Source organism: Lissotriton helveticus, chromosome 12 (assembly GCF_964261635.1).
Source record: "Lissotriton helveticus chromosome 12, aLisHel1.1, whole genome shotgun sequence".
In the NCBI taxonomy this organism is placed as follows: domain Eukaryota; kingdom Metazoa; phylum Chordata; class Amphibia; order Caudata; family Salamandridae; genus Lissotriton; species Lissotriton helveticus.
Window position 1 is genome coordinate 842,347,317 of NC_136073.1, and position 15,115 is coordinate 842,362,431.

General features: G+C 43.0%; 1 protein-coding gene across 1 annotated transcript in view; it reads left to right on the top strand.

Moving 5' to 3' along the window:
* REXO1 (RNA exonuclease 1 homolog) overlaps positions 1-15,115 on the top strand; it is a 195,590-nt gene that overhangs the window by 88,795 nt on the left and 91,680 nt on the right. The window contains exons 4-8 of the mRNA XM_078669900.1: positions 1,308-1,563; positions 5,270-5,418; positions 5,607-5,744; positions 8,509-8,632; positions 12,298-12,411. Of these exons, the coding sequence (XP_078526026.1) occupies positions 1,308-1,563; positions 5,270-5,418; positions 5,607-5,744; positions 8,509-8,632; positions 12,298-12,411 (781 nt within the window). The remainder of the gene's footprint in view (positions 1-1,307; positions 1,564-5,269; positions 5,419-5,606; positions 5,745-8,508; positions 8,633-12,297; positions 12,412-15,115) is intronic.

Consider the following 15,115-nt stretch of genomic DNA (forward strand, 5'->3'; position numbering starts at 1 on the left):
TTTAATTCCCAGCGGAATGTTGAATGCTGTTTACTGTTGCAGTTATTCTATTCTTGCCTGGTCGATATAGTTCACCAGCCTTCAAGTCAATTGGCGAACCATCCCTTGGAGACAAGCAGTTGTGGCTTTATCAATTGTACTTACTTTAATCTTTATAAAGCAAGGCCATAAGAGCTGATAGTCCTTAGTGCCTCTGAGCTATACCGTTTCTATCTGTATAATGTGATACTTGGGACACATCCCTCCTTGTTCTACCTGTTTTGATAGAATTTATTTGAAAGGTTTTAGCTCCTGCGCTCTTTTCCGAAGCCTTGCCATTATTTAGGTATAGTGTGTTTTACAACCATGATGTCGGACACGTTTCTCCTTCCTGGCCAAGACCAGGTATCTGTTTTTTTTTTTTTTTACTAGCTTTTCAGTAGACCTGGCTCTTCGAACAGTAGCAGCACCCCGTCTCCCAGCGCCTTGAGACCCTAACGTGTGAGTAGCGCGCTCTATAAATTCCATGATTGATTGATTGAGTAGAGAAAGTGGCTTTGAGTCGGAAGATAATAATTCAAAGACCACCATATCAAGGTAAAATACCTCTTATGCGTCCCACTTCACAAGTGCCAGCTACATTGGCACTTCTAATGCATTATGTAAGCATCAAATCTTGATACTTCATAATGCCGGGCATGCTTAAAGGGTTTATTCAGTGTAGAGCGAAACCATTATCTATACCCAGTACTGTATCTCTTGATTCATAGCTATGAGGAGTTTGTTTCTGGTGCTGTTACTAGATGGGACTTTACTCCGAAGTTGCAAATAGGCGAGAGCCTAAGGTTTAGGACTTAATCTCGGATAATTTACTATTTATGCTGCTTCATACTTGTATGTAGATTCAAGTGCACCTTCTTGACTTGATGAGCTGAAATGCTGTGAATGTGTAGTTGATCTTGCGTAGTGGCTTGTAACAAAGACTGTGCCTGCTTCTAAGACTATGTTGGTGTCTGGTGGTTAGGGAGGAGTTCTGATTATACATGATATTAAGTCAACAACATTTAAATCGATTAATGAGCTCTCTGCATGCCTGGATAAAGCAAAGCATGAAAATCAGATTGCAAAAACTCTTGTCACAGGTAATTGCCACTTGATTAACCAGTGGAGAGAAACTTTTTGGCACTCCAGTCATGTCAATATAATTAATTGTTTTGTTTCTTTAGTAGCATTTGTTAATGGAACACATTGGCATGACGTCAGTTATATTTATGTATCAAAATATTAGCAGTAAGGAATTTGACAGAATATTCTTCCTGTTGACATAGGCAGACTCGCCTAGCAAACCTGTGATCCGACCGTATCGCCGCCCGACAGCCCAAGAAGTTTGTTATCAAAGGATGCGGCAAGCTCAGCAGCAGGCGGCACTGCTTGTTGCCCAGCAGAAGGCTAACAAGCAGCAGGAGATGCAGGTGACCTCAGTGGTTAAAAAAAACTCTCTGCCATTTTCTGGGGAGAAGAAGAGAATTGCTCATGGACAAATTGGAACACCAGCATCCACTTCAAAATCAAACCATTTGGAGGGTATGTAAAATGTTTTAACTGCAGGTGTTGGTAATGCTAGATTTTTATGATATTGCATGGGGGTATATTAATTCATCCAGAGCTGACCCCAACAGAGGCTTAAGTATCAAGTATATGAACTCGATCCTTTCATGAAGGATTTGGTACTGTCTGAGCCAAATTATGTTATTTTCACACTAGATGTGACAGATTTGCAGGTTTCATTGTGTGTGACATCGTCTTTAAACTTTTATTTTGGGTTCTGATGATCTAATGTTTGTAAAACAGTTTTGTATTGATTGTTTTAGCTCTGCAAACCGCTGTTCGCCATTTCAAATCACTTTCATTGTTTTAGAAGTCTTCCATTTTTGCAGCATGACCTTTCTGGATTCTAATGCTGTAATCTGTCCCACCATCTAGTGGTTGTTGTTTTTTTTTTTTTAGTGCCCCCACACCTCCAATCACGTCTTTGGTGGAGATAAATTATTCAAGTGTTTTTGAATTATCCACATTTTTAGGTTTCGTTTTAGCAAAGCCCTTTTGCCAAAATGTTAAGTGTAATATAGTCATAGGGTATTTTTGCCAGTCCTCTTTATCCACTTGTTTGTTATGGTCATTTACATTTTATTTCCATAGTTCAGCTCACTTCAGCCATTGGTTAACTTCATTGACAGAGAGAGCATTCTGTCCTTTCACAAGGACACCATCAGACACAAAGTATTTCCCTCTGTGGTTGGGACTATTATGCAATGTGCCATACCTATAAAACATTTTTATTTTTAATTGTTTTTCCTTTTTCCCCCATTTTTTTTATTTTAGCTTCGCACAACAACTTCCCCAAAAGTAAAGCTTTACAAAAACAATGATGAACAAATAATGAAAAAGCCAAAAGCTTGGCAGCCAACACTAGATCTATTGTTTTTGCTAATGCCGATTTCACTCAGCTCACATTTCGTTTCATTGGTAGGGCCTCTAGCCTACCACGAATGTGTTGATTGTCTCCTCTGCAAGGGTAAACAGTAATTGTCTTATTTAACAAAAATGTTCAAAAAAGTAGCAAAAAGGACCAACCACACACAGCCAAATAAAAAAAACGACTGTAAATAATCTGTAGATTCCCTGATGTGAGACTGCAAAGCAGTCTGTGGCAGGGAGTATTTTATCTTTCCCAATTATAGTTGTTAATGCCCAATTTTACAGGCACTCTTCTGAAGAGTGATGACTTTTGAGGGAGGGGAGCAGGTTCAGTGGAAACAATTGGTGTTAAGTTGCTGAGGGCATTCTCTGGAAGTAGAAATGGGACCCAGTGAAACGAGGGATTGCATACTGCAGGAATTCCGAGGTGGTATGGGGTGGGTTGAGGGGTGTAACATCCAATGGACGATAGACAAGCTATTTCTTCCCACAGTCGCTGAGAGGGAATTGTGTAATGAAAAAAGAGGCCCTACCTAATGTAAACAGTAAATAGAATGAGCCAAAACCATTTACCCCATTGTTATCCAACATAAGTGAGCTACAGTTATTTCTTTAGAGCCTTTTGTGTGTTTCTTCTAGTTTTGTTGTTGTAGATTCAAAAGCTGTGCGTATCCCTTTAGTGATTGGGTTCTTCATAAAAAGACTGCTTCCTTTAGAGTGATTGAGACTCTGTACAAAGAAACTAACTTTAGGTTCTATCCTGTACATGAAGCCTGTATAGAGACCAAATGGCTGGGAGCTGTGACCCCCCTATACATGGGGCTTTAAAGGAACTGTGCACTGTGTGATGTAGCAGTTGCAGCCATTACTGGCGGCCACTGATGTGTCCGTGCCATGACTACATTTACTCTTGTAGGAAACCATTAGATTCAAGGTTGATCACTGAGAACTAGTAGTCTTAATTGAATCTATTCTCCACAAAGGGAGCTGGGTTGGAGGGGCTCCTAAGAGAAGACTGATGAGTTTCTTGTAATGCCATGTTTTTAGAGAGGATAGAGCCTGAAGGTTAAGAGTATGGCAGCACTAAGGTGACTCTCTTGGTGAGGATACTAGTTGGTGGCAGGTGGCTGAGTCATTGGTAGGTATGCAAAAGCTTGGAAGTATGAAAGGCCTGTGTGTCCTATAATATTATGGGGACGTTGTAGGGGAGCAGATGGTTTCAGAGCTGCAGCTTACAGTCTTTGACTTTTTATAGTGCTTTCTGCTTGTGATGTAGTCTGAAAGTGCACTTAACTGTCTTAAAACGTGCAGGCATGTGTGGATGAGTGAGAGGAGTGTTGGTTGGTGATGCAAAGTGCAGGCATAGCATGAGGAGTTGTGTGGAAGATAAAGGTATCCCCCCACTGCTTGGATTGCTGATTTACGTGCATTGAGGGGTGGTGCGCCATGTGTTTACTATAGTTATGTCAGACAGATTATGATTGATTTAGATTAGTCAGATGAGTAATTAAGCTAATATACTTGCTTAGGGAACATTCAGAACTATGTAAAGGAAAGCGGTCCTCCGCTAAATAGTGACTTGACTAAAATCATGCTACTAGGAACCCCAAATGTGTTGAAGCATCATTGGCTCCCTCCCTTCCACATTTGGTCACTTAGTATTTTGGGTCACTTATGTAAAAAATCTAGAGCTCATTCTGGTACACCCCTCTCCATAGATCAAGAAGTTAATATGGTGCCAAGCAGGGACTGTATTCTCATAGAAATGGAGAAATCATTTTATGCCCCTCTAATGAAGACTTCCTTTGTTGGATGCATTAATGAGTACCAGGTTCAAATATGCTCTTGTCTAGTGTTAACAATTTGATAGCTGAACTTCTCCTAGTTGTGGTATAGCTCAAATTATGGCTGAAAAAATTATGAGCATATCACAACAGCAGAGGGAACATGCATTCACTAGCCGTTAAGGACTCAACCCAGTGCCTATCAGTGCACCATGCATCACTGCGTTTACAGGGCAACCCCACTGCACATGGTCTCCTCATTAAGACCACAGAGTGCTGTGGCCTAAAAACATGGATTCTGGTGGGAGCTCACAGATATTCAGTCTGGGAATAGCACTTTCGAACATTAACCCAGAAACCTGATACTGGGGCATCGTTCATCAAATTCAAAGCAGACTTAAAAACCGTATTGTTGTTAGGCAGGTCTCTTTCTTTCTGCATGTGGTGGGAATGCTCTAAGCTAAACCTGAAAGAATGCAAATGTACATTTCACCATTTAGTTCTACTTACTCACTATACTAGTAACCTGGAAATGATACTGCAGAGAATACATTCGGACTATTAATTCAATGTAAAAGAATCCTATCCTTTAACATGCCTGGACTAAAATTCAGCCTCTCTAAACGTGGCAAGCAGAAAAACTGTAGCACGTCATAAGCTTTCTACATAGCAAGGCTGTTTTTTATCTTGGGTCCATTGACTCACTTCTAGTGTTAACTCTGAAAGTCCTGCAGTTTTGCGGGCAGGGATAAAAGTCCAGTGGTCAGTATGTCTTACTGCAGCACTGCATTTGCATTTCAGAGCCCGATTATTAGTACCAAATTCATTCCACGTTTTCCTCAAACTGTATGCGTGAATGCCAAAACCTTAATTTAAATTAGTGAAAGTCTTTGGACAAACTAAGATCATAATCTTTTCCTGTGTTACTTTCATCCATTGTGCATAATTGTTTGCAAGTACAAGTTTAAATACAAGGAAGAAACTGCTTTCAAAACTGAGCAATTTTCTTTGAATTCCTCTTTTTGTAGAAGTTAAAAAACCCTTTGCTGCTAGCAGTGGTAAATCAGTGAATGGATCTAGCAGTGCTGCACTGAAGGCTCGCACCTCGTCCGGGATGACTTCCAAGACGACCACTACATCTCTGCAGAAACGAGTAGCACATGCTCCTTCATTGCAGGTAAACTACTAACTATTTGGCTTATGGCTCCCTCCATATTCTGGTTTTGACATTCAACACACATTGTTGCTTGGTGACTTCAGAGGTTAGAGTTGGTGGAAAAGACAATACAAAAGTATGAGATTGTTGATTTATTTTATAAATTAACTTTCTCCATTATTCACTGCTTTCCTTTTTTTTGTTGGCAGAGTGCAAGCTTGAAAAGGCCAGTAATTCCAACAGAGTTTGGAGCCAAAGTGCCAACAAACATCCGTCAAAGGTATCTGAATCTCTTCATCGACGAGTGTCTAAAGATTGCCTCTTCGGAGCAGGAAGCCTTTGATAAGGTCCGTATCCTAGTTTGAGTCTAGTTTCTGTGTAGCCTTTTTTTTTAATTGCTTGTAAATTGAAGAACAAGTTACTTACATTCAGTAATGCCTTATCTGATAGAGATTATATCTAGCTATATATTCCTTTACATTCAAATTATTCCTTGGCGTCAGATTGGATCCATAATTTTTTCCCATCAGTGGTACCTCTGTGCACCAGTAGGCGGTGCCATTCGGTTTAGCATGGCTTCGTTCGCACCAGAAGTGACGTGCGCGGTGCCTGTATAGGTGTCACCCCAGCATCCTGGTGCTGGTGCTTTACTTTCCACGCCAGTCAACGTAGATCTGGAGGGAGTAGAGCTACCCCGTAGAAAGCTGGATCAGTATATAGTGGACCAAAATAAGGTACACTGTGTAAAGAGTCCAAGCAAATCCCAACTGGTTTACAGAGTCACCAATGACACCCCAAATGCTCTTTAGTGGTAGCGTTGGCGAACAGTTAGCCATGTCAAAGGGCAGTGTCAAGCATTTATTGTACACACAAAGACAGTGAGACACAATATTTTTATATGAATTTAGATACCATCAGATTCAGATAAGTACTTTTTACAGTTTTCAAAAGTTGAGAGTGCAATTTTTGCGAGCGGTAAGGTTATCCTGTGGGGGAACAACATGTACTTCATTGGGCACTTAACAGCGACTTACAGGACTATTCTATTGCACTTCAGGTGAGTATAGGACAAGGTCCAAGGCCACACCAACAGGTCACCTCAAAAGGCTCTGGGGCGTCCGGGTGCAGAGGTGTGTTACAGAGTCTGGTGTCCCTTTCACTTCAGTGTGAGAACAGTCCAGCTAGACCCTTGAGATGCTCGGGAGCGTAGGGACCCCTGTGATCCACTTCTCCTTGGGATCTGGTGCAGTGATGTTTTTTGGCATCGGGTTAAATGCTGGAGTCTCTCGTGGTTGCAGGGGGCCTGCTGAAAGAGGCTGCAGGCAGCGACTGGAAGTTCAGTCTGGCCAGACCCAAGGATGGGCTTGGCTCTTGTGGGTCTCAGGACCCCGTGGGCACCATCACCCCCCTCAGACTCGTGCTGTGGGGTGCGGGTGCAGAGGCACTTTGAGGTGTCTGGTGCCGATGGTTAGGAGCTCACTCTTGGTCTTTGGTTCTGCAGAAGGGGGCAAACAGGACAGCTGGGCAACTCTTGATGAGAGTCTCATTGTCCCTGGAATCCCTCGAAGTGTCAACTTTTGAAACTGTAAAAATTCATAACTTGAAAAGTACTTACCTGATTCAGATTATCTTGGAATCTATGTGTTATTTTTATAAGTTGGTGTTGGATTTGTTTGTGTGTCTCACACTTACTGCCTTTGTGTGTGCAATAAATGCTTAGCACTACCCTCTGATAAGAAAGGAAGAAGGCGAGCAACGGCAGACCGGGAAAGCCGCACTTCCTTGCTATATCCCCTATACAGTTTGTCCAAAGGTAGTTCAAGTTGGTGTGCACATACAACTCCTGCACCTGCCATTGTTGGGTGGCAGCTGCCAAGCAGAGAGAGAACTACACCAGAATTGGGAGTGGTGCACTACCTGGGTGGTTAATTCAATAAATATGTTCACTTGTTTTAGTTGTATCAAAATCAATCCTTTATTTTCAATGTCATCCTACAATGCAAAGTTCCAGCGAACGTGTTTCGTTCATTAAGCAATTAACTTTTTTAGGGCGGTTGTGGTTAATGGGACGGAGAGGAGAGAAATATTCTTCCTGTAGCAGTGTCTTGTAATCTTGTGGTGTTCGTCACAAAGAAGCGTCTGTTTGGCACTTGCGGAAAGTCACAATATTACAACGGGTGCAGCAATATTACAACGGGTGCGGCCTCCTTGATAAGGGCCAGGATCCGTGGTTCTGTGATGCAGTACACCTGGGGGAATCCCGATCCGGTCAGAATTTTTACAAATTGGTGTTGGATTTGTTTGTGTGTCTCACACTTACTGCCTTTGTGTGTGCAATAAATGCTTAGCACTACCCTCTGATAAGCCTAACTTCTTGCCCACACTACCACAAAAGAGAGCATTTGGGTTATCATTTGTGCCTCTGTCAGCCAACTGGGATTTGCCTGGACTCTACACAGTGTAGCTCAGTTTGGTCCATTATATAAAGCGCCAGCTTCCTATATATTGCCCAGGCACTTTGTAACTGATCTTTTTTTTTACCCTTTTGGCTGAGATTTTTTAGATTGTCTCATTGTGTATCGGGGGTGTCCACTAGTAAAGCTAGTTTCAAGCCCTGCTGTGCCTGTCACTGACAGATGTCAGTGACGGACCCATACTTCGTCTGCCTGTGGTGTTTTGAGCTTGACCAGGAATGTGTTGATTGTTGCACCATGCATCCTAAGGCCTTGAGGGAGTGATCCCTCAAGCTCCTTACTGCTTGACGTGCAACGGTCTCGATACCGGTCGAGAGGAATCTCCCGGGATCAGTCGCAGAGCTTCACAGGCAGCCACATTCATTGGTGCTACCCCTGTCCCTGCCGTCAAATACTAAGCATCGCATTTCAGTGGGTCTGAGCCATAAAGCAAAAATAGTCTTCCTCCTCCATTAGCACTTCTAACTTTGTAGTATATTGGCAGAAGAAAAAATGTGGCCGGAGTGGCATATTTCTGTGATCAATAGACTTACCAAGCCTGTGAGTAGTAAATATTTTTGATGTCGGTTTGAGGACGTCAGGTGACGTAAGGAAAAGTACACAGAGGAAGGCAGCTGATTATGCTCTATACCTACAGGCACTTTCTGAGGAGAAGATTGTTTACGATCGCAGCTCAAGTAGAAATATCTATCTGAATGTAGCAGTGAACACCGTGAAGAAGTTGAGAAGTTTGGCCCCAGGCTCCCCATCCTCTGTGACAAGTAAGAAGGACATTGCTAAGTGAACGGGTTGCCAGTGGTGCGTGTGTTCTCAATACCCCTTTAAATCTGTTATGTGAATTTTTCTCTGTCTTTCTGTTGCATCAGCTCATAGGACTTCATAATATTTTTAGGAAACTTATTTAGATGTTTTTGCCATTCACACAAGTATCTGTATACAAAAAAAATATTCTTGGTCAGGTGTAGCTATGGTGCATTCTGTATTGCGGGCCATAATCCAATAAATAAATACATATTATAGCAATCCTATTTCCTAGATATTGCAATACTGATATTTCTGAAAATGCTAACTTATGAGACAGTTGTTCCCGTAGAAAGATGCACTGTTGGATATACATCTTTACAAACTACTATTGTTAAAGTGTAACCATATAATTTCACTCCACTCATTACTATTGATCAGTAACCCACCTTCCATCATGTCACTGACAACTTTATGAAGGCAGCGGTACAGGATTAATTTCTGATGGCAAGTTCAACTTTGCCCCTTTCTGGAATCAACATAGTGAGGCAGTAAGATGTTGATGTCTTGAGAATGAAAGCAAAACTGGAAAAAACGAAGGACTTGTCATTATTGGTTGCTCTATTTAAAATGAGCGTCATTTCCCTTTGCAAACTCAAGAGCACTGAAAACGTGTACTTGGGAAAGGAGTGCGTTTATTTGCTATATGTTGGTGTCTATGGCTATCGTGTGGTGTTGCCTAGATATTTGTGAGATGTCTCTTTTTTTAATGTATATTTTTATTGATTATAACACGAGTAAAAATGTACATAACGGGTGTCATTTGGTGGGACATATTACAGCGGTGAACGGGCGAAGGAATTGAGGAAATACATTACAATTATAGGCATCTGAAAAATATCTATACCAGCTTAGAGCTGAGGCAAAACAATACGATACAGATAACCATAAGCAAACCTTATCAGAGCCCGCCCACCAGGAATACAGGATACGCAAATTGAACTCTCGACACCCGGATATAAGGGACAAAAAGATCAAGAGAATATGCCACATCTCTTGTGAAGAAGGGAAAAGGGAATAGAAAGGTCATAGAACAAAATAAAGGAAAAATAAAAAAAAAACTCAACCCTACACCCCTGCAGATGGCTACGACCTAACCCCACTAGCAGCGTGCCTGTCGCCCCCTAAACTACACCCCAAGGAAGGGAAAAGATGGAGGAGGAGATGTATTACAAGACGATACGGGCTCCCGGACTCCCCTCCCCCCGCCAAAAGCAGACATCCCCTATCGTGGTATTAAGCAAGTTGTAACAGACTAATAAGCAAACCAATAGGGGAGCCACCAACAGAGAAAAGACCGTCCCGCCCAGCCCCCGATACCACAGAGGCAGCGAAATCCCTTTTCGATCGCAGCAGTCACACCAAACCCAGACAATAAGAATTCCATCTGGCCCGCACTCCCACAGATACAACCCAGCAGAGCCAAAAGAAAGTCACTGTACCGAATTCAAGTCAAATTCAGCCCTGGCCCTTACGATCCATTGCACAAACCCCATCCAGGAGAACCAATATAGTAGCAAAAAAGTCAAAGCGTTGTTAAAAAAGGAGATCAATATAGCCTGAAGGAGTCAAAAAAGTTAATTCTCGAAGTCTATCGGATACACGAAAGTCAATCCAAAAACTATTAGTGGAGGTCTCCAGAAGAGAAGGAAGAAGAAAGTCCTGTACGGGCGATGACTTTGCCGATCTTGCTAGGTGTTCAGGGGCTCCAGTAACGTATCGCTGTAATCGTGCGGGTACAACTGGCACCAGTTTCAGAACATATTCGGGGTTCTCCTCTCGAGGTAGATCAAGCTTCGCGGGGGTAACCGTATGTTGCAGGTCTGACACAAGGCTGGAGTCCGGTCTCAAGCAAAAAGTCTCGAGGCGCGCAGTCAAATTGTGGAGAGCAGCCTCCATCTGCAGGCGAAGAGCCCCGATGGCGGCCACCACGGTCCCCAGGGTCGGTCCACACACCGTCCGATCCATCTCCGCGTGAACGACAAGAAAGCAGATCCTCAACCCCGGAGGCCGGCCACTCCGGGGGAACCAACAGGCGCGGAGCGGACGGAGGCGACTGGCGACTCACAGGCTTGGCAAGCGTTCCACCACTGCCGAGAGCGGGGGCCCCCACCCGCGGACCCTGAGGGCTGCAGCAGGGTCCCGGGACTTGGCCCCCCACCCACCGTGGCAACCACGTCTCGTCGCCGCAGGGTCCCGGGACCTGGACCCCCACCCACCGTGGCAACCACGTCTCGTCGCCGTTCGTCCAGTATTCGCAGGGACCAAAGACCACCACCAGGATAGAGAATATGTTCCACTCCGATGAGACCGGACTCTGCTGGGCACCCGCGGCCGATGTTGTTCAACTGAAACCCGGCTGGGTCAGTACTCGAGGCCCCGGCTTAGACACTGGAGGAGGCCCAAAAATGAAAGACGGTGTAACTTCGTCAATAAAGGCGAGAAACTCCGGGATTGCCCCCCCTGGGCTCAGCAATGATTCAGACACACGGGAGTCTGGCGGGAGGTCAGGATGAAGTTCAGGATAATTCCGCCAGCGACGGAGGTCGACGGAGCCGGGAGCTTATGTGGCCATCTTGGTTGCTAGCGTAGCTCCTCCCCGTGAGATGTCTCTTTTGTTGTATCTTGTGATATTGTATTGGACATGGAGCCAAAGCATTTAATTATGCTGGTAAATCAATACGTGGTCTGCTTAGCTACAATACGTTCGCAGTTCTTCAGAAGTCATTTTATATTAGGCTAAATTGCTTTGCCTACATCGGATTCAGAAGTAGACGGCATTAAACCAATTGGCATGACTGTATACCTGATCTAGATCACTCTAATGATTTTAAATGTGTCCACCAAATTATGAGATTACTAATTTGTCTTCATTAATCTATGTGGTGTATTCCCCTGTGTGGTGTTTGGTTTGTTTTTAGAATTTTGGCCAGAAGGGATATTTAGTATATGAAAGTTACTTAATTGTAATCCTAATTTGCCACGCTAGGAAACTTCCCTTAAATCAAAAACTCTGGAATAGTCCCACTAGTGTCTGTTAACCCTGAACTCTTTCTCAGCATATATAAACTATATATTTTCAGAGAAAATGTATTTTTCAATGTCGAAAATATTGCCTATTTAGTGCTGATTTTTTAATATTTTTGTTTGTCTTTGTCCAAATAAACCATAACCGGAAGTCCTTCCTGGTGCCTAAAGTTTAACCCGTTAACCGCGGCGTAAATTCCGCCGCTATCCGGATGATTTCTTGCGCTGGTGGGGCTGGGTCGGCCAACGGACGTGCGCAGCACTACGGAGGTAGTGCTCGCGACGGCCGTTGGTCGACGGGCGCAGTGAACGGGTTAAGGAAAATATATATGAAATTAAGAGAAGTTCAACTGAATACCCAGTAGTCATGGAAAGCTGAAATATGGTACTGCTCTTTTAGGAACCTTTGGCTTCAAGATTCCATTCTTGTGTTGATTGTTTTTTAATTTATTGTGATGTCTACTTATTTCTGATTGAATGGAATCCTGTGTGTACACTTGTTTTTAATCTTTTTGAAATCCCAATGTTCATTGCATTCAAGCAAGCTTGTTATTTTTGAACAAGTCAATAACTGATTGTTACCTTTTTGTAATTTTAGATCCGGGGAACAAGAAGACTATATCCCATGAGGCTGTATTGGGAGGAAAATTGGCTGCTAAAACCAGCTTTTCTTTGAACCGTTCTGTGAGTCTCCGTGAAGAGGATTTAACAGGTAACCAAGCTTTTTTGATTATTAATTGAATGTATCCTTTTATCCCTTACAGAAACTAGTTAAACACTTTTAAAAGTACATTGCAGTGCTAAATGTTAAAGTTAACACTTGTAATTCATTTGCCAAGTCCTGTGCATCTTTAAGATTCAATTTGATACCTACTATATTTTGTTTCTCTATGCCTCAATTAGTGTTGCAGATAATGTCGTTGGTATCACAGCCATTCGAAGCTTAGATGTTCAAAAAGGGGCAAAAGAAATTCTAGTTGAGTTGGAGGTATAGTCGATGTGTACATTCAAAAGGAATGTTAATTATATTGTTAAAAACTAGATTGGTGTTAAAAAATTCTTCAGTTAGAACTATTTATTTTCAAGAATGCCAAGTTATTTGAAGATCTGATTAGTTAAGAACTTTAAAGTAGTTAAATTACTGGCAGATCAATGACATGGAAGCAGCAGATAGAAAGTGCCACTCTCCAACCTCTAAGCAACAGTGTCTGTTTCACGGGCTCCTTAGTGCTCCTTTTTTCACCGAATGTTGTCAGTCACAATTTTTGCCTTAAACTATAGGGACTTAGAGAACAGCTTAGAGTGGGCTATCACTAATACGCCATAGGCTTGCCATTAATCGGTAACAATGGTCTGCCTATTTGTTTTCAGTGGAGAGAAAGACTATTTTAACATTAAAATGGGGGCAGCTTGTGGTTCTTTCAAAATTGAGATGCTCTTGATTATAAATATTTGTATTACATATTTGTACTAACTAATCCATCTCCCTTTAAATCTGTTTCCGGACCCCATCCTCTCCAGGTGAAAGTTCCTGTTATAACCGGGTTTTTATAGCTATTATGTAGCTAATCAAAGGAAAGCTGAAAACCAACCAAATATTTCTGAACTGTGTTATGTTATATCCGCTTATAAAGCGCGCTGCTACCTGAAGGTGTCCTGGCGCTGTGCACTATTGCCTGGGGGGGCGTCCAAAAACCTGCACCAGACCCATAACTAAACTGGGAACAACCAGGTTTTCAGGCCTTTTCTAAACGGTAGAAATTCCATGGCGGACCTTAGAAAGAGCAGAAGCTCATTCCATTGCGAAATGGCTCTGAAAACAAAGCTCTTCCAGCCCCAGTTCGCCTTTTTTGTCTTTGGGACGGCTGCCCTCTTTGCATCCATTAAGCGCAGTGCTCTTCCTGGGACATACCATTGGATACGTTTTGTTAGATCTTCCGGGCCCTTCCCCCTCAGGGCTTTAAAAACCATACAGAGGGCTTTGAATTGGGCCCGTTGTTTAACCGGGAGCCAATGGAGTTGGCATAACCCATTTCTAACTGACTGAAACCTCGAAGTGCCTGTGAGCAGCCTGGCCGTCACATTCTGCACCATCTGTAACCTATTAAGATGTTTCTTGGAGATGGTCAGATACAAGCTGTTGCAATAATCCAGGCGAGAAAGAACAAGAACTGATATTACTGTTCTGAAGGTTTCATCTGTGAGGAGGGGTTTTATTTTCTTAAGTGTTCTTAGTATGAAGAAGCTAGTAGATACCACACTATTAACCTGATCACCAAAGGAGAGGGTGTTCTCCACAATCACACCCAGGTTTTTGACCTTCCGGACTGGTGGGGGCGGAGGGCCCATCTCGCTGGGCCACTAGGCTGGGGACCAAAGGTTGGGATTATTCCCAAAGATCATCACCTCTGTTTTGTTGGCATTCAATTTCAAGCAATTTGCTGTCATCCAGCTGGTTATTGCCACCATGCAATTGTGGCAGCTTGGGGCCTAATCGGCTTCTTTGCTTCTCTGCAAAGATGACACGATCTGAGTGTCATCAGTGTATGAGGTTAACAATAACCCAAAGGATCTTATGATGGTGGCCAAAGGTCTTACATACACATTAAAGAGTGTTGGGCTAAGTGAGGAGCCCTGGGGAACCCCACAGGGAAGAGAGAATGGTTTAGATCTTGCCCCCCCAAACTCTACAGATTGTACTCTGTCGGCCAAGAAAGATCTTAACAAATCCAGGCTTCACCCCCGACCCCCGCCTTCGATAAACGATCCATCAGAATTTCATAATGGACCGTATCGAAGGCGGCCGACAGATCCAGCATGATCAAAATGGCAGAGCCCCCCTGATCCATCGCCTCACGCACCTCCTCCGTAGCTTTAATCAGGGCGGACTCCGTACTGTGACCCGAATGGAACCTGTATTGAGAGGGGTCCAGAATGTTGTTGTTCTCCAAGAAAAGGCTTAATTGCATGTGTGACAGACGTCTCTGGTTAGGAAACCTCAAACCTGCCACTGAAGTTAGCCATAGGTTTCTTTTATCCAGAACCTCTCTTCTAGGGAATCCAAAAGCGTATATTTAACAATATAGGAAACATGCTAAATACAAATCTGTCAGTGAGATCTGTTAAACCACCACCTGGAAATCTATTGTTTTGATTCAGGTTCCAGGACAGGCAGATATTAGTGTGAGTGAAGCCTTTGTGCATAACATTTTTGACCTAGCCTTCCAATCTGTTTGCTATTACAGCATGTCTTCTTTTCAATTGAGTAACAAGGAGGCTCCTGTAAAGAGACCAAAACAACATATTTACTGATAAACTTTAGTTCTTCCTTGTTGGAGTATGCATTGGATTTCTAAACAACCAGGTTTCCTCTCAGGTACCAGCAATGGCATGGCAATTGAGTTTTGATCAAGATA